Source organism: Haliotis rufescens, unplaced genomic scaffold (assembly GCF_023055435.1).
Source record: "Haliotis rufescens isolate VD_foot unplaced genomic scaffold, xgHalRufe1.0.p SCAF_14, whole genome shotgun sequence".
Lineage (NCBI taxonomy): Eukaryota > Metazoa > Mollusca > Gastropoda > Lepetellida > Haliotidae > Haliotis > Haliotis rufescens.
The window spans coordinates 21,505,642-21,529,904 of NW_025963824.1; the positions used below are offsets into that span (position 1 = coordinate 21,505,642).

The 24,263-nt window shown below is 46.3% G+C and overlaps 1 protein-coding gene across 9 annotated transcripts in view; it reads right to left on the minus strand.

The window, feature by feature from the left end:
* Nucleotides 1-24,263, minus strand: part of LOC124116684 (sodium-dependent proline transporter-like) — a 105,778-nt gene that overhangs the window by 16,118 nt on the left and 65,397 nt on the right. For all 9 annotated transcript variants that reach the window (XM_048395143.1, XM_048395142.1, XM_048395141.1 and 6 more), the window contains 5 exons: nucleotides 10,092-10,299; nucleotides 9,579-9,716; nucleotides 3,728-3,902; nucleotides 3,242-3,292; nucleotides 1,471-1,642 (listed from right to left, as the gene is read on the minus strand). In XM_048395143.1, coding sequence (XP_048251100.1) covers nucleotides 1,471-1,642; nucleotides 3,242-3,292; nucleotides 3,728-3,902; nucleotides 9,579-9,716; nucleotides 10,092-10,179 — 624 coding nt within the window. In that variant the 5' untranslated portion in view covers nucleotides 10,180-10,299. The remainder of the gene's footprint in view (nucleotides 1-1,470; nucleotides 1,643-3,241; nucleotides 3,293-3,727; nucleotides 3,903-9,578; nucleotides 9,717-10,091; nucleotides 10,300-24,263) is intronic.

Sequence of the window (24,263 nt, forward strand, 5' to 3'; positions counted from 1 at the left end):
GTAGCTATGAGACTACATCTAGTGTTTACATAAATTCCCATGTGTTTGGTTGAGGTGAGGCAGCTATCAGCACTACATCTAGTGTTTACATAAATTCCCATGTGTTTGGTGAGGTAGATATCAGCACTAAATCAAGTGTTTACATAAATTCCCACCTTTTTGGCTGAGGTGAGGTAGCTATCAGCACTAAATCAAGTGTTTACATAAATTTCAATGTGTTTGGTTGAGGTGAGGTAGGTATCAGCACTAAATCAAGTGTTACCGTATTTTCTTGAGTATAGTGCGCACTTTATTTCCAAAAAACACAGCTGTGTGGAAGGGGGTGCGCATTATACACGAATTATGAGTTTGGATGTTTTTTTCCCCCAATGGAAAGACATTACCGTGAGCACGAAACACCGGAAATACCATGTCAACAAATCCATACTGAAGTACGCAAAATAATCATGTAATTACACTGTCTGGCTATAAAAAGTGTTCTTTGTATATCTTGACTTATGTTTGTAACTTATTTCATTAATTTTATTCAAAATTACTTTTAATATTGTTTTTATTAATTTCGGCGAAATCGTGTGTGAAGCGATCGGAAGATCGCACAACTCACCGTTATTAACAGCAACCACGGTCAGAATACCGCTATTGACGCCTTGAAACGAACTTAAGTTGACAGAGAATGGATACATATATCATAAATGACATACTTTGACTCGTTAAAAGTCATATTTGTTTTTGTTTGACGATTCTATGTCAACATGAAATTCTCGCGATCACGCGATCACGTGCGCGTGAGCCTTGACGGTGACTGGTCACACTGGTTCCATGTAAAAAATAATACCCGGGAATAGCGATCAGCTGCTTCGCTTAGGGTTATTATTATTTTAAATATGTTTAGTAAAGGCTGCATATAATTAAGAAAATAATGGAATATATTATTCCTGATAAAAAAAATAGTTTCAGATACAATTTTTGCCGATCCTTGCATTAAAAATCCTATAAAGTTATATCATTGGGTGTGTCTTGACCGAATCACCGGTCGATTCCAAGAAAACGTGTGTACAGCTGATTGCTGTTTCCGGCTAAGTTTACGAGAAAATACACAAGGTTATCTTAATCCCTGGATATAAAACAATGCCTAGCAGAACAATAAATACTATTTAAACGTTAAATAAACATGTCTGGTTAATTTTTTATCTCAAATTTCGAATTTTTACTGACGAAGTTTCTCATCACCCGTTCGTTTGCCCAAAGACGTATATACGTCCGTGGTTTGCCGGACTTCGCTGAAAGGGTACGGTGTAATTTTTTTCTGCGCATAATATTCAAATTTCTTTTTTTTCCAAAATATTGAACCCGCTAGAGGGGAGTGCGCATTATACATGGGTGCGCACTATACTCAAAAAAATACGGTACATAAATTCCCATGTGTTTGGTTGAGGTGAGGTAGCTATCAGCACTACATCGAGAGTTTACCCATCCACAGAAGCGTCCTCCAAAGCCAACGAGGAGGAAGATGATGACCCACACGATAGCCAGAGTCACTGGCATTAGAGAGACCTCCGCCTTCCGTGCAATCTCTGTGAACTTCCACTGAGGAAAGCCATCCATGGAATCCACGCCAGTGGAAATCTGAAGAAACTCGTGTCTGCAAACAAATACTGCACTCTAATCACAAGGGCAAACAAATACTGCACTCTAATCACAGGGGCAAACAAATACTGCACTCTAATCACAGGGGCAAACAAATACTGCACTCTAATCACAAGGGCAAACAAATACTGCACTCTAATCACAGGGGCAAACAAATACTGCACTCTAATCACAAGGGCAAACAAATACTGCACTCTAATCACAGGGGCAAACAAATACTGCACTCTAATCATAGGGGCAAACAAATACTGCACTCTAATCACAGGGGCAAACAAATACTGCACTCTAATCACAGGGGCAAACAAATACTGCACTCTGTTCACAGGGGCAAACAAATATTGCACTCTGTTCACAGGGGCAAACAAATATTGCACTCTAATCACAACAGCAAACAAATACTGCACTCTAATCACAGTTGCAAACAAATACTGCACTCTAATCACAACAGCAAACAAATACTGCACTCTAATCACAGGGGCAAACAAATACTGCACTCTAATCACAGGGGCAAACAAATACTGCACTCTGTTCACAGGGGCAAACAAATATTGCACTCTAATCACAACAGCAAACAAATACTGCACTCTAATCACAGGGGCAAACAAATACTGCAATCTAATCACAACAGCAAACAAATACTGCACTCTAATCACAGTTGCAAACAAATACTGCACTCTAATCACAACAGCAAACAAATACTGCACTCTAATCACAGGGGCAAACAAATACTGCACTCTAATCACAGGGGCAAACAAATATTGCACTCTAATCACAACAGCAAACAAATACTGCACTCTAATCACAGGGGCAAACAAATACTGCACTCTAATCACAGGGGCAAACAAATACTGCACTCTGTTCACAGGGGCAAACAAATATTGCACTCTGTTCACAGGGGCAAACAAATACTGCACTCTAATCACAGGGGCAAACAAATACTGCACTCTAATCACAGGGGCAAACAAATACTGCACTCTAATCACAGGGGCAAACAAATACTGCACTCTAATCACAGGGGCAAACAAATACTGCACTCTAATCACAACAGCAAACAAATACTGCACTCTAATCACAGTTGCAAACAAATACTGCACTCTAATCACAACAGCAAACAAATACTGCACTCTAATCACAACAGCAAACAAATACTGCACTCTAATCACAGTTGCAAACAAATACTGCACTCTAATCACAACAGCAAACAAATACTGCACTCTAATCACAACAGCAAACAAATACTGCACTCTAATCACAGGGGCAAAATATAGTGAAGTTATAGTTGTGTTCAGGGCCTCAGTGACACATTGCCACAAAGAGACGGAACAATTACTTGGCAGAACATATTTTCAAATTAACATCAATACCTGCATTGTTCAAAAGGTCTATATTTTCACTGCAAGAGAACCAGTAGCTTGGGCCTAAAATTTTGCAATTGTTTAATCTGTGAGAAACTCATGAACTACATGTGTGCCCAGTCTGAGGGGAATTTAAACAAACCATCAACTATAATACTTCAGTGCAGCATCAAGGGAGACAATCCATTAGTTGTCTCCCCTTGGCTGTTGTATCACCCCTGCAGTGGCACCTGACTTACTTGTAAAACAACTCCTCCGCTCTGTGGTAGGATTTCATGTTGTTTAAAATTCTGCAAAAGTACAAGCTCTTTTTAACACACTGAAAATGACAAATATATAAGTTAAAAAGTCTTTTAAATAGTTTAGAAAATTATTTGACATGCTCATTTAACTGAAAACTAAACTTATGACATGATATTATATTTGACATGATGAAATCTAAGTATGACATAAAAGGTTCAATCTGAATCCCAAACCAAATGTTTGTACTGACGATCAGTTCACACAAATAAATTCACTATATGGATCATTTGTTGATGTGGACTTGGGTGATCTTACTGTTGAGAATCTGGATTAACATCGTTCCATTCTAAAAAATAAACCTTGGAATTACTAATAGGTGCCAGCTTCAAATGACCATTGACTACAGATAATTTACAATTCCTCATAGCTGTTATTCTCTGTTTGTTGGAGTTGTATTTGTGTCTGTTACCACGGTTACTTACTTCACCTCTGAATGGCCATCATAGCAGAAAGGTTGGTCGATTATTGTCTTACAGTTGCCCCACACGTATGGCTGCTCCGAGATGGCGATGAAGGCATAGGTGCCAAACTGGGCAACAATGGGGGCGAGGTTGGTGAGTCTCAACAGCAGATCTATCACAGCCACCACACCCACACCTACAATACAGGGCACAAATGAGGAGAGACAGGGCACAGATGTTGAGAAACAGGGCAGAGAGGTAGAGATACAGGGCAGAGATGTGGAGACACAGGGCAGGGATGTGGAGAGACAGGGCAGAGATGTGGAGACACAGGGCAGGGATGTGGAGAGACAGGGTAGGGATGTGGAGAGACATGGCACAGATGTGGAGACACAGGGCACAGATGTGGAGAGACAGGGCAGAGATGTGGAGAGACAGGGCAGAGATGTGGAGATACAGGGCAGAGAGGTAGAGATACAGGGCACAGATGTGGAGAGACAGGGCAGAGATGTGGAGAGACAGGGCAGGGATGTGGAGAGACAGGGCAGAGATGTGGAGAGACAGGGCAGGGATGTGGAGAGACAGGGCAGAGATGTGGAGACACAGGGCAGGGATGTGGAGAGACAGGGTAGGGATGTGGAGAGACATGGCACAGATGTGGAGAGACAGGGCACAGATGTGGAGAGACAGGGCAGAGATGTGGAGACACAGGGCAGAGATGTGGAGATACAGGGCAGAGATGTGGAGAGACAGGGCAGGGATGTGGAGAGACAGGGCAGAGATGTGGAGACACAGGGCAGGGATGTGGAGAGACAGGGTAGGGATGTGGAGAGACAGGGCACAGATGTGGAGAGACAGGGCACAGATGTGGAGAGACAGGGCAGAGATGTGGAGACACAGGGCAGAGATGTGGAGACACAGGGCAAAGAGGTAGAGATACAGGGCACAGATGTGGAGAGACAGGGCAGAGATGTGGAGAGACAGGGCAGGGATGTGGAGAGACAGGGCAGAGATGTGGAGAGACAGGGCAGAGAGGTAGAGATACAGGGCAGAGAGGTAGAGATACAGGGCACAGATGTGGAGAGACAGGGCAGAGATGTGGAGAGACAGGGCAGGGATGTGGAGAGACAGGGCAGAGATGTGGAGACACAGGGCAGGGATGTGAAGACACAGGGCAGGAATGTGGAGAGACAGGGCAGAGAGGTAGAGATACAGGGCAGAGAGGTAGAGATACAGGGCAGAGATGTGGAGAGACAGGGCAGAGATGTGGAGAGACAGGGCAGGGATGTGGAGAGACAGGGCAGAGATGTGGAGAGACAGGGCACAGATGTTGAGAAACAGGGCAGAGAGGTAGAGATACAGGGCAGAGATGTGGAGACACAGGGCAGGGATGTGGAGAGACAGGGCAGGGATGTGGAGAGACAGGGCAGAGATGTGGAGATACAGGGCAGGGATGTGGAGAGACAGGGTAGGGATGTGGAGAGACATGGCACAGATGTGGAGACACAGGGCACAGATGTGGAGAGACAGGGCAGAGATGTGGAGAGACAGGGCAGAGATGTGGAGATACAGGGCAGAGAGGTAGAGATACAGGGCACAGATGTGGAGAGACAGGGCAGAGATGTGGAGAGACAGGGCAGGGATGTGGAGAGACAGGGCAGAGATGTGGAGAGACAGGGCAGGGATGTGGAGAGACAGGGCAGAGATGTGGAGACACAGGGCAGGGATGTGGAGAGACAGGGTAGGGATGTGGAGAGACATGGCACAGATGTGGAGAGACAGGGCACAGATGTGGAGACACAGCGCAGAGAGGTAGAGATACAGGGCACAGATGTGGAGAGACAGGGCAGAGATGTGGAGATACAGGGCAGGGATGTGGAGAGACAGGGCAGAGATGTGGAGAGACAGGGCAGAGAGGTAGAGATACAGGGCAGAGAGGTAGAGATACAGGGCACAGATGTGGAGAGACAGGGCAGAGATGTGGAGAGACAGGGCAGGGATGTGGAGAGACAGGGCAGAGATGTGGAGACACAGGGCAGGGATGTGAAGACACAGGGCAGGAATGTGGAGAAACAGGGCAGAGAGGTAGAGATACAGGGCAGAGAGGTAGAGATACAGGGCACAGATGTGGAGAGACAGGGCAGAGATGTGGAGAGACAGGGCAGGGATGTGGAGAGACAGGGCAGAGATGTGGAGACACAGGGCAGGGATGTGAAGACACAGGGCAGGAATGTGGAGAGACAGGGCAGAGAGGTAGAGATACAGGGCAGAGAGGTAGAGATACAGGGCACAGATGTGGAGAGACAGGGCAGAGAGGTAGAGATACAGGGCAGAGAGGTAGAGATACAGGGCAGAGAGGTAGAGACACAGGGCAGGGATGTGGAGAGACAGGGCAGGGATGTGGAGAGACAGGGCAGAGATGTGGAGACACAGGGCAGGGATGTGGAGAGACAGGGTAGGGATGTGGAGAGACATGGCACAGATGTGGAGACACAGGGCACAGATGTGGAGAGACAGGGCAGAGATGTGGAGAGACAGGGCAGAGATGTGGAGATACAGGGCAGAGATGTGGAGAGACAGGGCAGGGATGTGGAGAGACAGGGCAGAGATGTGGAGAGACAGGGCAGAGAGGTAGAGATACAGGGCAGAGAGGTAGAGATACAGGGCACAGATGTGGAGAGACAGGGCAGAGATGTGGAGAGACAGGGCAGGGATGTGGAGAGACAGGGCAGAGATGTGGAGACACAGGGCAGGGATGTGAAGACACAGGGCAGGAATGTGGAGAGACAGGGCAGAGAGGTAGAGATACAGGGCAGAGAGGTAGAGATACAGGGCACAGATGTGGAGAGACAGGGCAGAGATGTGGAGAGACAGGGCAGGGATGTGGAGAGACAGGGCAGAGATGTGGAGACACAGGGCAGGGATGTGAAGACACAGGGCAGGAATGTGGAGAGACAGGGCAGGGATGTGGAGAGACAGGGTAGGGATGTGGAGAGACATGGCACAGATGTGGAGAGACAGGGCAGAGAGGTAGAGATACAGGGCAGAGAGGTAGAGATACAGGGCAGAGAGGTAGAGATACAGGGCACAGATGTGGAGAGACAGGGCACAGATGTGGAGACACAGGGCAGAGATGTGGAGATACAGGGCAGAGATGTAGAGGGACGATACACGGCAGAGATGTAGAGATACAGAGCAGAGATGTAGAGGGACGGTACACGGCAGAGATGTAGAGATACAGGGCAGAGATGTAGAGGGACGGTACACGGCAGACATGTAGAGGGACGGTACACAGCAGAGATGTAGAGGGATGATACAGTGCAGAGATGTAGAGGGACGGTACACGGCAGAAATGTAGAGGGATGGTACACGGCAGAAATGTAGAGGGATGATACAGTGCAGAGATGTAGAGGGACGGTACACGGCAGAAATGTAGAGGGACGGTACACGGCAGAGATGTACAGGGACGGTACACGGCAGAAATGTAGAGGGACGGTACACGGCAGAAATGTAGAGGGACGGTACACGGCAGAGATGTAGAGGGACGGTACACGGCTGAGATGTAGAGGGACGGTACACGGCAGAGATGTAGAGGGATGATACAGTGCAGAGATGTAGAGGGACGGTATACAGCAGAAATGTAGAGGGACGGTACAAGGCAGAGATGTAGAGGGACGGTACACGGCAGAGATGTAGAGATACACGGCTGAGATGTAGAGGGACGGTACACGGCAGAGATGTAGAGGGACGGTACACGGCAGAGATGTAGAGGGACAGTACAAGGGAGAAATGTAGAGGGACGGTACAAGGCAGAGATGTAGAGGGACGGTACAATGCAGAAATGTAGAGGGACGGTACACGGCAGAGATGTAGAGATACAGGGCAGAGATGTAAAGGGACGGTACACGGCAGAAATGTAGATGGACGGTACACGGCAGAAATGTAGAGGGATGGTACACGGCAGAGATGTAGAGGGACGGTACACGGCAGAAATGTAGAGATACAGGGCAGAGATGTAGAGGGACGGTACACGGCAGAAATGTAAAGGGACGGTACACGGCAGAAATGTAGAGGGATGGTACACGGCAGAGATTACAGGGACGGTACACGGCAGAGATGTAGAGGGACGATATACGGCAGAAATGTAGATGGACGGTACACGGCAGAGTTGTAGAGGGATGGTACAAGGCAGAAATGTAGAGGGACGGTACATGGCAGAAATGTAGAGGGACGGTACACGGCAGAAATGTAGAGGGACGGTACACGGCAGAAATGTAGAGGGACGGTACACGGCAGAGATGTACAGGGACGGTACGCGGCAGAAATGTAGAGGGACGGTACACGGCAGAGATGTACAGGGACGGTACACGGCAGAAATGTAGAGGGACGGTACACGGCAGAAATGTAGAGGGACGGTACACGGCAGAGATGTAGAGGGACGGTACACGGCAGAAATGTAGAGGGACGGTACACGGCAGAGATGTACAGGGACGGTACACGGCAGAAATGTAGAGGGACGGTACACGGCAGAAATGTAGAGGGACGGTACACGGCAGAGATGTAGAGGGACGGTACACGGCTGAGATGTAGAGGGACGGTACACGGCAGAGATGTAGAGGGATGATACAGTGCAGAGATGTAGAGGGACGGTATACAGCAGAAATGTAGAGGGACGGTACAAGGCAGAGATGTAGAGGGACGGTACACGGCAGAGATGTAGAGATACACGGCTGAGATGTAGAGGGACGGTACACGGCAGAGATGTAGAGGGATGATACAGTGCAGAGATGTAGAGGGACGGTACACGGCAGAAATGTAGAGGGACGGTACACGGCAGAGATGTAGAGGGACGGTACACGGCAGAGATGTAGAGGGACAGTACAAGGGAGAAATGTAGAGGGACGGTACAAGGCAGAGATGTAGAGGGACGGTACAATGCAGAAATGTAGAGGGACGGTACACGGCAGAGATGTAGAGATACAGGGCAGAGATGTAAAGGGACGGTACACGGCAGAAATGTAGATGGACGGTACACGGCAGAAATGTAGAGGGATGGTACACGGCAGAGATGTAGAGGGACGGTACACGGCAGAAATGTAGAGATACAGGGCAGAGATGCAGAGGGACGGTACACGGCAGAAATGTAAAGGGACGGTACACGGCAGAAATGTAGAGGGATGGTACACGGCAGAGATTACAGGGACGGTACACGGCAGAGATGTAGAGGGACGATATACGGCAGAAATGTAGATGGACGGTACACGGCAGAGTTGTAGAGGGATGGTACAAGGCAGAAATGTAGAGGGACGGTACATGGCAGAAATGTAGAGGGACGGTACACGGCAGAAATGTAGAGGGACGGTACACGGCAGAAATGTAGAGGGACGGTACACGGCAGAGATGTAGAGGGACGGTACGCGGCAGAAATGTAGAGGGAGGGTACACGGCAGAAATGTAGATGGACAGTACACGGCAGAGATGTAGAGGGACAGTACGCGGCAGAAATGTAGAGGGACGGTACACGGCAGAAATGTAGATGGACGGTACACGGCAGAGATGTAGAGGGACGGTACACGGCAGAGTTGTAGAGGGACGGTACAAGGCAGAGATGTAGAGGGACGGTACAAGGCAGAGATGTAGAGGGACGGTACGCGGCAGAAATGTAGAGGGACGGTACACGGCAGAAATGTAGATGGACGGTACACGGCAGAAATGTAGAGGGACGGTACACGGCAGAGATGTAGAGGGACGGTACAAGGCAGAGATGTAGAGGGACGGTACAAGGCAGAGATGTAGAGGGACGGTACACTGCAAAAATGTAGAGGGACGGTACACGGCAGAGATGTAGAGCGTCCATGTTGGATACACCTACCTTTCCAGATTGGGAAGAACATGGAGAAGATACCCACAATGCCCTTTTGCAGGTAACCGCCCAGCTTCAGCTGGATGTACAGGGCGGGGGTGCAGATGAAGAACGTCAGCAGGTACAGCGCAATCACCGACATCCCCCCTGAAACAACATCACATGCTGTAGACACAACCCTCTGTGCCTATTCATCCAAGTATTGATAAGCAGACAATCCTGACAAGCTGACTTCCCTCGAGAAAATGAAGCATGCTTTGATGTTTTATTCTTAAGTGCACACCACTATTACGACATTGTGACATGCTAGACATGACATGACAGTACACAAGTAGTGTAACAATCAAGACGTGTTGATATTACTGAATATTACAGTACACTCTCCAAGTATTTGTTCATCAAGTTTTCGGCCTTTAAACTTTTACACTCTCTGTAAATAATGTAGGGATCGCAACTTTTTATTTAGAAGCATTAAAGGAGTAAGATCACTACAGGGTCACATGACCTGATCACGTGACTTACCTTCTGGGGGCCTCATGAATGACAGGTAGCATGTGAAAAACGATATGAAGATGAACTGCATGGGATTCCAGGGGGCTATCTCTCCCATGATGCTGATTTGTTGGCCTTAGCTGTCAATCACTTACAGTATCCAATCACAGTGTTCGTAATGACTCCACCCACGATTTAAACTGCACTGTTAGTGTCATGAATGAACCATGGTTGAGATCTGAAAAAAGTAATAATAATTGATAAAATAAATACAAGTTTAGGGTTTTACTTGTCATTTCTCCAGATCCTGGGTGAGCCAGATGCCTTCTGCTTCTTCACGTACATGTTCGTCGACCACAGGTATCGGGTGAAATAGCTACTTTCACTAAAGATTAGCTGATGACACTTGAAACAAAACATCTCCAGCCAACAGTCGGTATTGTACAGTCTAAATTCTACAACTAACACTTGTACATTTGTGTTAATTTCCCATGAACATCCATTCAATAGACAAGATATGTCTTAAAACTGTCTTACGTCCCTGGTATTATTACCAGCCGCCATTTGTTTTATTTTCTAACAAAGATGGAAAATATTTCATTAGTGCATTCTAAGCAGCAAACTTCAAATGGAAAGAAAACCACTTTTTGAGTGAGACCACATCGCCTGAAGTTTGAGACATTTTCTTTTTCCTGACGTGCTGCTGCATACAGAGACTGAAGTGTCCATGTGTGCATGAAGTGCACCTCTTGTTAACTCTGCCTTAAACAGGGAATGAGCGGCTCCCCTCTTGACAGGATGCTGGAGTCCCGTGGAGGAATGCTGAATCTGTGTTACATTGTATCCTTACAGCATTCACCTCAGAAGTTTTATGATTGAAAAACAAATTTCCTTTGAAATAAAAAGTAATATGTTATCTATTTTGCTGGTCGTAATCACCAGGAATCAAAGAATGAGGTTCTCAGGCCTGTGTGTATTTAATATCACATGTATAAATAAACATGGAAATAGGCAAAATGGAAGACACGGAAAACTAATTTTCTTCTTCTAATTTTAGAATAGATGGTACCTGTAATGAAAGCTGACATGTTGAAGCCTCACATTAACTACAGCGCTGACACAGGGTGCAGGCAGGACTTCATCACCCCAGGCAACAACTGAACGTAAGAAACCTTACAACATGAAATGCTTGTTAGAATAAGTACTGCATGTATTCATTACATTGAGAGAAAAACTACCACAATACAAAGATCAAACAGTTTCCCAGTCTACCTTGTCATTACGCCATGCAACCAGAGGCAAAACATCTTCAGCATCTTGACCTCAGTTCGCTAGTAATGCCCAACTGTCCCCATGCTATGATCAAGCGTGTTATTCAGATTAGCTATTAAAACTGCTGGTGAAAACAAATGTCAACAGAAAATTCTGTTTCCAAAGTTTTCATATTTCATTTGGCAAGAATATTAAATGGATAAATCTGTGAAGTGTTTGAAAGGCATTTAGAAGTGACTGAAAGGAAATTTATGGATGTCAACTTCTTTATTATGAGGAACACAACATTTCGGAGTATATACTTACTCCTTCATCAGGTGAATGTCATGACGAAGTAAGTATATACTCCGGCGGCCAGGGGAAATACTTGTGTACACCCGGCCCCATTCACATGTGACTGTATACATATAGGAGTATATTGCACATGTGACTGTATACATACAGGAGTATATTGCACATGTGACTGTATACATACAGGAGTATATTGCACATGTGACTGTATACATATAGGAGTATATTGCATGTGTGACTGTATACATATAGGAGTATATTGCACATGTGACTAAACATATAGGAGTATATTGCACATGTGACTGTATACATATAGGAGTATATTGCACATGTGACTGTATACATATAGGAGTATATTGCACATGTGACTGTATACATATAGGAGTATATTGCACATGTGACTGTATACATACAGGAGTATATTGCACATGTGACTGTATACATACAGGAGTATATTGCACATGTGACTATACATATAGAAGTATATTGCACGTGTGACTGTATTCATATAGGAGTATATTGCACATGTGACTATACATACAGGAGTATATTGCACATGTGACTGTATTCATATAGGAGTATATTGCACATGTGACTGTATACATATAGGAGTATATTGCACATGTGACTGTATACATATAGGAGTATATTGCACATGTGACTGTATTCATATAGGAGTATATTGCACATGTGACTGTATACATATAGGAGTATATTGCAGGTGTGACTGTATACATATAGGAGTATATTGCACATGTGACTGTATACATATAGGAGTATATTGCACATGTGACTGTATACATATAGGAGTATATTGCACATGTGACTATATACATATAGGAGTATATTGCACATGTGACTATACATATAGGAGTATATTGCACGTGTGACTGTATGTACATATAGGAGTATATTGCACATGTGTACATGAATTTGCCAGTGTCTCCAGTGAGGACACATGCACCCAGTATTCTAATGTAACAAGCTGACAATCTCAGCTCACAGGAAACTCCTCACAAGCAGGAATGTCTGTGCGTCAAACATTCCCGTGATACTGCGATGTTGATGCAGCAAGATGATGCTTTCAAGCATTGTGTTGTTCTGAGCATCCTTGTTGGAAGGGCAGCTCTAGAAAAACAATTCTCTGCACTTTAATCATCTAAAATAATTTCACAAAGGTACAAAATAATATAATAATTCAAATAGTTGACTTGCATAAAACGGAGTAATCTTTTTCTGTTTCCACCGACTCATACAACCTCCTATCACCATGATCACTGACTACAGAGCTTAGCCAAGTCCAGAGTTTCAACCATCAAATCTTATGACACAGTCCCAGCTGATCCCCCAGCCCTCTCACTGAGACCGCCATCGGCTGGGAGCATCCGTGATCAGATCTGTAGTACACACATCAGTGAATCAATCCTAGACTCAGGCCACGTCCCCCATAACCTGCACATGCTGTAAGGCTCGATGTACGTGAGGGCCTGCTGTACATGCTGTAAGGGCCCACTGTACATGTTGTAAGGGCCCACTGTACATGTTGTAAGGGCCCACTGTACATGCTGTAAGGGCCCACTGTACATGTTGTAAGGGCCCACTGCACATGCTGTAAGTCTCACTGTATGTGGGGCCAGCTGTACATGTTGTAAGGGCCTGCTGTACATGCTGTAAGTCTGACTGTACGTGGGGCCAGCTGTACATGCTGTAAGGGCCGGCTGTACATGTTGTAAGGGCCTGCTGTACATGCTGTAAGGGCCTGCTGTACATGTTCTAAGGGCCCACTGTACATGCTGTAAGGGCCCACTGTACATGTTGTAAGGACCTGCTGTACATGTTGTAAGGCCCGCTGTACATGTTGTAAGACCCGCTGTACATTTCGTAAGGGCCGCTGTACATGCTGTAAGGCTCGCTGTACATGCTGTAAGGCTCGCTGTACATGCTGTAAGGGCCAACTGTACATGCTGTAAGGCCCGCTGTACATGTTCTAAGGGCCTGCTGTACATGTTCTAAGGGCCTGCTGTACATGTTCTAAGGGCCTGCTGTACATGCTGTAAGGGCCAACTGTACATGCTTTAAGGGCCCACTGTACATGTTGTAAGGGCCTGCTGTACATGCTGTAAGGGCTCACTGTACATGCTGTATGGGCCCACTGTACATGCTGTAAGGGCCTGCTGTACATGCTGTAAGGGCCTGCTGTACATGTTCTAAGGGCCCACTGTACATGCTGTAAGGGCCTGCTGTACATGCTGTAAGGGCCTGCTGTACATGTTGTAAGGGCCTGCTGTAAATGCTGTAAGGGCCCACTGTACATGCTGTAAGGGCCCACTGTACATGCTGTATGGGCCCACTGTACATGTTCTAAGGGCCCACTGTACATGTTGTAAGGGCCTGCTGTACATGTTCTAAGGGCCCACTGTACATGCTGTAAGGGCCCACTGTACATGTTGTAAGGACCTGCTGTACATGTTGTAAGGCCCGCTGTACATGTTGTAAGACCTGCTGTACATTTCGTATGGGCCGCTGTACATGCTGTAAGGCTCGCTGTACATGCTGTAAGGCCCGCTGTACATGTTCTAAGGGCCTGCTGTACATGTTCTAAGGGCCTGCTGTACATGCTGTAAGGGCCAACTGTACATGCTTTAAGGGCCCACTGTACATGTTGTAAGGGCCTGCTGTACATGCTGTAAGGGCTCACTGTACATGCTGTATGGGCTCACTGTACATGCTGTAAGGGCCTGCTGTACATGCTGTAAGGGCTCACTGTACATGCTGTAAGGGCTCACTGTACATGCTGTAAGGGCCTGCTGTACATGTTCTAAGGGCCCACTGTACATGCTGTAAGGGCCGCTATACATGTTGTAAGGCCCGCTGTACACGTTGTAAGGCCCGCTGTACATGCTGTAAGGGCCGCTGTACATGTTGTAAGGGCCGCTGTACATGTAGTAAGGCTTGTTGTACATGTTGTAAGGCCCGCTGTACATGTTGTAAGGCCCACTGTACATGTTGTAAGGGCCCACTGTACATGTTGTAAGGGCCTGCTGTACATGCTGTAAGGGCCTGCTGTACATGCTGTAAGGGCCTGCTGTACATGTTGTAAGGGCCAACTGTACATGTTGTAAGGGCCCACTGTTCATGTTGTAAGGGCCCACTGTACATGTTGTAAGGCCCGCTGTACATGCTGTAAGGACCGCTGTACATGTTGTAAGACCCGCTGTACATGCTGTAAGGCTCGCTGTACATGCTGTAAGGCTCGCTGTACATGCTGTAAGGCCCACTGTACATGCTGTAAGGGCCAACTGTACATGCTGTAAGGCCCGCTGTACATGTTCTAAGGGCCTGCTGTACATGTTGTAAGGGCCTGCTGTACATGCTGTAAGGGCCAACTGTACATGCTGTAAGGGCCCACTGTACATGTTGTAAGGGCCTGCTGTAAATGCTGTAAGGGCTCACTGTACATGCTGTAAGGGCCCACTGTACAAGCTGTAAGGGCCTGCTGTACATGTTGTAAGGGCCTGCTGTACATGTTGTAAGGGCCCACTGTACATGCTGTAAGGGCCAACTGTACATGTTGTAAGGGCCCACCGTACATGTTGTAAGGCCTGCTGTACATGTTGTAAGAGCCAACTGTACATGCTGTAAGGGCCTGCTGTACATGTTCTAAGGGCCCACTGTACATGTTGTAAGGGCCGCTGTACATGTTGTAAGGGCCGCTGTACATGTTGTAAGGCCCGCTGTACATGTAGTAAGGCTCGCTGTACATGTTGTAAGACCCGCTGTACATGCTGTAAGGGCCGCTGTACATGTTGTAAGGCCCGCTGTACATTTTCTAAGGGCCTGCTGTACATGTTCTAAGGGCCTGCTGTACATGCTGTAAGGGCCAACTGTACATGCTGTAAGGGCCCACTGTACATGTTGTAAGGGCCTGCTGTACATGCTGTAAGGGCTCACTGTACATGCTGTAAGGGCCCACTGTACAAGCTGTAAGGGCCTGCTGTACATGTTGTAAGGGCCTGCTGTACATGTTGTAAGGGCCTGCTGTACATGTTGTAAGGGCCCACTGTACATGCTGTAAGGGCCAACTGTACATGTTGTAAGGGCCCACCGTACATGTTGTAAGGCCCGCTGTACATGTTGTAAGGGCCAACTGTACATGCTGTAAGGGCCTGCTGTACATGTTCTAAGGGCCCACTGTACATGTTGTAAGGGCGGCTGTACATGTTGTAAGGGCCGCTGTACATGTTGTAAGGCCCGCTGTACATGTAGTAAGGCTCGCTGTACAAGTTGTAAGACCCGCTGTACATGCTGTAAGGGCCGCTGTACATGTTGTAAGGGCCGCTGTACATGTAGTAAGGCTCGCTGTACATGTTGTAAGGTCCGCTGTACATGTTGTAAGGCCCACTGTACATGTTCTAAGGGCCCACTGTACATGTTGTAAGGGCCTGCTGTACATGCTGTAAGGGCCTGCTGTACATGTTGTAAGGGCCCACTGTACATGTTGTAAGGGCCAACTGTACATGTTGTAAGGCCCGCTGTACATGCTGTAAGGCTCGCTGTACATGTTGTAAGGCCCGCTGTACATGCTGTAAGGCTCGCTGTACATGCTGTAAGGACCGCTGTACATGTTGTAAGACCCGCTGTACATGCTGTAAGGCTCGCTGTACATGCTGTAAGGACCGCTGTACATGTTGTAAGACCCGCTGTACATGCTGTAAGACCCGCTGTACATGCTGTAAGGCTCGCTGTACATGCTGTCAGGCCCACTGTACATGTTGTAAGGCCCGCTGTACATGTTGTAAGGGCCTGCTGTACATGCTGTAAGGGCCGCTGTACATGTTGTAAGACCCGCTGTACATGTTGTAAGGCCCGCTGTACATGTTGTAAGGGCCTGCTGTACATGCTGTAAGGCTCGCTGTACATGATGTTAGGGCCGGCTGTACATGTTGTAAGGCCCGCTGTACATGCTGTAAGGCCTGCTGTACATGCTGTAAGGCCCGCTGTACATGTTGTAAGGCCCACTGTACATGTTGTAAGGCCCGCTGTACATGCTGTAAGGCTCGCTGTACGTGCTGTAAGGCTCGCTGTACATGCTGTAAGGCCCACTGTACATGCTGTAAGGCCCACTGTACATGTTGTAAGGCCCGCTGTACATGCTGTAAGGCTCGCTGTACGTACTGTAAGGCTCGCTGTACATGCTGTCAGGCCCACTGTACATGTTGTAAGGGCCCACTGTACATGTTGTAAGGGCCCACTGTACATGTTGTAAGGGCCCACTGTACATGTACAGATTCATCAACTCATAATTTCACAAAACATCAAAAGTTTGTGTCAACATTGATTTAGAACAAACCAGGAAGTGCCTCATTCAGTATCCTTTTCCTTCATTTGACATTAAACATCCAACATTCAAGAAAATCAATGAAATTCTTGACTCTCAATCAACCACACAGTATGTATTTTACGTGATGTCTTGAAAAAAAATTACTTTGATGGTATTACTCTTGACTCCTGTGTATATGTGACATGTTTGGTTTGACTTCAAGCCAAGCAACGTAAATACAGCTATGGGAACTTCTGGCTATCTTCTCACCAACAGAGAACACTCAATGTACCAGATGGTATTCCGTATGAGGCGGCTTGGTATGAAGGAGTCATCACTTAGACTCTATCTGAGACAACTACGGTACCAGGGATGGTAAAAAAGTTCTAAGCCTGACTAACTTTTAACTATGGGCCATAACAAAGTGAACTTTAACATTGTTGAAGTAGTTCATTGCAAGTGTATTTGGTCTGTTGAGGCTGTTTGTATATTAGTGACGACAGCCAGTTGAACATGATAGGGGTCCAAATGGACAGAGAAATGGAAAAGAATGAGCACCAAGCAGTCATCAAGTATTTGACTTTTGAGAAAAGTGCTCCACAAGAGATTCATGAGTGGCCAATTGTATCACATTTAAACTGCCAGAATTTAACAATACAACACAGAGGTATCAATGTAACCACACAGAACACATAGACCCAGACTCGCTGACTGGGAACCTACCACTGGCCCAGGTGAGCTACAAGGCTGACTGGGTACTACCACTGGCCCAAGTAAAGGTCTAGGTGAGCTACAAGGCTGACTGGGTACTACCACTGGCCCAGGTGAGCTACAAGGCTGACTGGGTACTACCACTGGCCCAAGTAAAGGTCTAGGTGAGCTACACAGCTGACTGGGTACTACCACTGGCCCAGGTGATCTACAATGCTGACCAGACAACCAGAACTGTCTGAGGTGAGCTACAAGGTTGACCAGGCAATCAGTACTGTCTGAGGCGAGCTACAATGCTGACCAGACAATCAGTACTGTCTGAGGTGAGCTACAAGGCTGACCAGACAATCAGTGCTGTCTGAGGTGAGCTACAAGGCTTACCAGTCAATCAGTGCTGTCTGAGGTGAGCTACAAGGCTGACCAGGCAATCGGTACTGTCTGAGGTGAGCTACAAGGCTTACCAGTCAATCAGTGCTGTCTGAGGTGAGCTACAAGGCTGACCAGGCAATCGGTACTGTCTGAGGTGAGCTACAAGGCTGACCAGACAATCAGTACTGTCTGAGGTGAGCTACAAGGCTGACCAGGCAATCGGTACTGTCTGAGGTGAGCTACAACGCTGACCAGACAATCAGTACTGTCTGAGGTGAGCTACAAGGCTGACCAGGCAATCGGTACTGTCTGAGGCGAGCTACAATGCTGACCAGACAATCAGTACTGTCTGAGGTGAGCTACAAGGCTGACCAGGCAATCAGTACTGTCTGAGGTGAGCTACAAGGCTGACCAGGCAATCAGTACTGTCTGAGGTGAGCTACAAGGCTGACCAGACAATCGGTACTGTCTGAGGTGAGCTACAACGCTGACCAGACAATCAGTACTGTCTGAGGTGAGCTACAAGGCTGACCAGGCAATCAGTACTGTCTGAGGTGAGCTACAAGGCTGACCAGGCAATCAGTACTGTCTGAGGTGAGCTACAAGTCTGACCAGGCAATCAGTAATGTCTGAGGTGAGCTGATTGGGCATCGTCTTCCCACCTAACACCAAGCAGCTTATTCAATTACATGTGGAGGTTTCTCTTCTTGATTTATTGTATAGCAGCTGCTATTGATTAGGTCTATTGCAAACTCTATTTTGTCCAAAGGTGAATTAAAATTTTCAACAAGTTCTTGAGAGCTCTGTACAGCAACAATGCCCCAGCTCCATATGACCACAGTGATAAGGTTGGACACACTGTTTTGTTTTGCAGACAAGTCCAGTTTAGATTTGGCAAATTCTTTCCAAAAGTAATTTAAAAAAAAGAAAAACTAAGAAACCTTTTGCAGGAATTTGTTGAAAGTATTGTCTGCTTTTCTTTAGTAGTTGAGAGTATTATTTGATATATCATGTATCATAATCAACAAGGACCAAAAAGATTAAATTTCTTGTTTGATTTATAATTGATTATTGCTTAATTTACAATTTGACAATCCATTTTCCTAAAATCATCTGTACAGGGATAACAGTCTAAACAATTAACTGCACGGTAAAACATGAAGAATTCACAACTCATCATCATCCACAGACCTGATTTGGAAAGCCAAAATGAACTCTGACCTTTATACAATAGTTTGGGTTAAAGCTGACCTTTGCATCTGGCTGAATGAAGTCTGTACTTGATATCAATGATAACTTCCCATCCATGTTCCCAGTTATTATCATACGACCCTAACAATTACTACATTATATTTACAGGAAAAGAACATGCATAATATTCCTGACTTGCAACAATTATGGGCAATTTTAATCATCTATAGCATGATTATACTTAAAATACTCTATTCAATACAACTGCTTCACAATGCAAACTTCCCTTCAGAAGCCTCAGCTGTCCCTGCTTGGCCTCACAGTCCCCACCCAGCGCTAATTACCTGAATCAGAAGGATAAATATCACATGATGTTGCAGATGTCAGCATCAAAATCTTGTTAATCATCACTAATGATCAGCAATTTCAAATGTGTGGGCATTTGCCTGGTGCATACTTGGCAGACCGGCGCACACAGCAACTGAGACTGCAATTAACATGCAATATACAAGCCTGGCGTTTGATTCCTATCATAATGAGAAGAATGTGTTACATGCTGGGAGAGGAGATTAGCATGACAAGTTAGAAGGCAAGGATGCCACGCCATGCCCCAGCTGATGCATGCTCACCTCACATTATCTGTCCCTGAAACCTGTGCCTGTATATGACAGGCATCAACAAACTCAGTCTCTGATTACATAGTCTCTCATGTCTCACCCCACAACTCATCATGGGATTTGGTTAAAATAAAAAAAAATCAATGATTTGGTTCATAACAAGCGATCGATCAAGATCTCTGGTTGAGGATCAAATGCGCTCCTTTGTGTTCCTTAATGGAAGTGTCAACATAGCTTTTATTTCCTGTACCTTAACTGTGGACAAATGAACCACAAACAGTTCCACCATAAAAGCCAACAAGCAAATCATTTTGATATCTGTATCTGAGAAGACGAAAACATGATAAAACAAACACATCTCACTTGGCATATTGCCAGCTAGGAGAGATGTGTAGAAGGAAGTGTTAAGTCCCTACCCCTAGGTTGGGTTATAGTAGGGTGGGGAGATTCTTCAGGAGCTACTTGATCATTATGACCTGGATTTATCATAATCTGGTCTATATTATATCTAATCCATGTTGCTAGATATTCTCTCTGTATGCTAGAACAGTCTTAACACCCAATGATGCCAGTCAATCCATGCTGAAGGGGTTTGATCATGGATGCATGCTGGTGTGTTCACAACGACATTCCCACACCACCAGCAGTGTGTGTGTGTGTGTGGCACTCCTCACATCAGAACAGCTCACCTATAGAGTTTCAAATGAATTTGTGTATGGGCTTATTGATAACCTGATTCTTTCCTTTGAAAAATAGTTAGTAGAAATCAATATCCATATTTAACCAAAATCCAAGCTCTATTTGTTTATCTGCCAGCATTTCATATTTAGATAATCTTTTTTCTTGCCTCCCATCTGCCTCCAAACAGATAAATGGAATTTGACAGCTTCAGTGCCGATTACCCACAGCTCCAAATTCTTCTGGAATGATGATACACTCTGATAACACTATTAACATATAAACACACTGTCAGAGGCCATGATAACACTGGCATACATCGTCTAAACTCAAGAACACACTGACATCTCAAACATAACTGCAACAAGAAGCCATGGATTATAAGTGTGAAGAAAGTTTTGGGATGTGAAAAATAGGCACAATTATTTCTGAAAGTCACAAGAATTTAAAAGAATTTAAGAATACGACAAGTGGAGTGTACGCATGTTGTTGTTGTATAGCCTTCCAAACTCTGGCCCCAAATGTGAACCTGTGCTTAGAAATGGCACCTGTGTACAGGACAGCTGTGTATATCCAGGTTAGAATTGATCTGCAGCAATACATTCTTGTTGTAAGAAGCTACTCTTGGGATCATGGTCAGGCTCACTGAGATGGTTGATGCATGTCATCATATCCCAATGCAGATCTTGATGTCAATCACTTGACTGTCTGGTCCAGATTCAGTTATTTACAGACCTCTGTCACACATATATATAGCAATATTGCAGAGTGCTGTGTTAACCAACAAACAAACTGTCTACAAGTATTGCAGAAGCAGTGGCTCCACTGTATGTCCTCTGTAGGAAAACACACAACAATTGTCACTGTAGCGGAGGATCTCCTAAACAGGAACATGTGATAGGTGTCACCACAACATTAGCCCTGGTCGTTGAAGTACCATTCATCACATATCTACATTCCAGATTGTCAATGGGAAGAAGTTGATTTGTAGGATTTTCTCATTATAACATGAAGGTCTCACAGGACAGGCCTCAAAAGAAGATATTATTCAGAAGGACAAAAAATCAATGTGAAACTTATACTGGCTGTTGGTCATGTTGGCATTCCACATAGAAGTATCTGATACTTCACATGCAACAGCTAAACAAGGCTCAACCCAGCTTGTACAGAGAATGGGGAGACTACACATGAAGGTTGTACTCCCCTACACAGGGTGGGGAGACTACACATGAAGGGTTGTACTCCCCTACACAGGGTGGGGAGACTACACATGAAGGTTGTCCTTCCCTACACAGGGTGGGGAGACTACACATGAAGCTTGTACTCCCCTACACAGGGTGGGGAGACTACACATGAAGGTTGTACTCCCCTACACAGGGTGGGGGGACTACACATGAAGGTTGTACTTCCCTACACAGGGTGGGGAGACTACACATGAAGGTTGTACTCCCCTACACAGGGTGGGGAGACTACACATGAAGGGTTGTACTTCCCTACACAGGGTGGGGAGACTACACATGAAGGGTTGTACTCCCCTACACAGGGTGGGGAGACTACACATGAAGGGTTGTACTTCCCTACACAGGGTGGGGAGACTTCACATGAAGGTTGTACTTCCCTACATAGGGTGGGGAGACTACACATGAAGGTTGTACTCCCCTACACAGGGTGGGGAGACTACACATGAAGGTTGTCCTTCCCTACACAGGGTGGGGAGACTACACATGAAGGTTGTACTTCCCTACACAGGGTGGGGAGACTGCACATGAAGGGTTGTACTTCCCTACACAGGGTGGGGAGACTACACATGAAGGTTGTACTTCCCTACACAGGGTGGGGAGACTACACATGAAGGTTGTACTTCCCTACACAGGGTGGGGAGACTGCACATGAAGGGTTGTACTCCCCTACACAGGGTGGGGAGACTACACATGAAGGGTTGTACTCCCCTACACAGGGTGGGGAGACTGCACATGAAGGGTTGTACTCCCCTACACAGAGTGGGGAGACTGCACATGAAGGGTTGTCCTTCCCTACACAGGGTGGGGAGACTACACATGAAGGGTTGTACTTCCCTACACAGGGTGGGGAGACTACACATGAAGGGTTGTACTCCCCTACACAGGGTGGAGAGACTACACATGAAGGGTTGTACTTCCCTACTCAGGGTGGGGAGATTACACATGAAGGTTGTACTTCCCTACACAGGGTGGAGAGACTTCACATGAAGGTTGTACTTCCCTTCACAGGGTGGGTAGAGAACACACGAAGGGTTGTACTCCCCTACACAGGGTGGGGAGACTACACATGAAGGTTGTACTTCCCTACACAGGGTGGAGAGACTTCACATGAAGGTTGTACTTCCCTACACAAGGTGGGGAGACTTCACATGAAGGTTGTACTTCCCTACACAGGGTGGAGAGACTTCACATGAAGGTTGTACTTCCCTACACAAGGTGGGGAGACTTCACATGAAGGTTGTACTTCCCTACACAGGGTGGAGAGACTACACATGAACGTTGTACTTCCCTACACAGGGTGGGGAGACTTCACATGAAGGTTGTACTTCCCTACACAGGGTGGGGAGACTTCACATGAAGGTTGTACTTCCCTACACAGGGTGGAGAGACTTCACATGAAGGTTGTACTGCCCTACACAGGGTGGGGAGACTTCACATGAAGGTTGTACTTCCCTACACAGGGTGGGGAGACTTCACATGAAGGTTGTACTTCCCTACACAGAGTGGGGAGACTTCACATGAAGGTTGTACTCCCCTACACAGGGTGGGGAGACTACACATGAAGGGTTGTACTTCCCTACACAGAGTGGGGAGACTACACATGAAGGTTGTACTCCCCTACACAGGGTGGGGAAAATACACATGAAGGTTGTACTTCCCTACACAGGGTGGGGAGACTACACATGAAGGTTGTACTCCCCTACACAGGGTGGGGAGACTACACATGAAGGTTGTACTCCCCTACACAGGGTGGGGAGACTACACATGAAGGTTGTACTCCCCTACACAGAGTGGGGAGACTACACATGAAGGTTGTACTCCCCTACACAGGGTGGGGAGACTACACATGAAGGTTGTACTACCCCAAGCCACCGTGGAGTGAGGACGTGCTTATGTTGCCTCTCTCGACCTGAGCGTCCTTGTAAGCTTACAGGGAGCTACAGGTTATATATGATCTTCACTGGACAGTGGAAAGAATATGAAGTTTGCAAATCCTTCAGAGGGTGTGTGATTTATTCTCATTTGGATCTTGGATATATACGATGTGGACCTTACTACATTTGGATCCATCAACCTGAAGGTAACTCACTTTATTTCTATTGTCCGTACTAGCTGAAAGTATGAGCAACACCAGTTCTCCACGATACTCTACACAGGAACCTGACTCTCTGGACTATGGTATCCTAAATGAGCTACGCGACACACTTAGTGGGTATGATAGACAGACATGTGAAACTAAGTTGACTACGATATACAGGGATGAGGAAAACCAACTAAATGACATTCGTTTCTCATTGTATGACATTGCAAAGAGTGAAAAACCTGACTTTCCAGATGGTGCCCTTATAAAGAGGGTGAAAAGAGCCGGCCAGACTAAAAGTGTGCTTATGAAATATGCATCAGATGTGTACCTGCTCTATAGCTATATTACTGGGTCTGTGCCTGCTCATGTTATTCAATCGGAAGTCATGAGTCGACAGAAATCACGTGCTCACGGTAACGAAGTATCTGA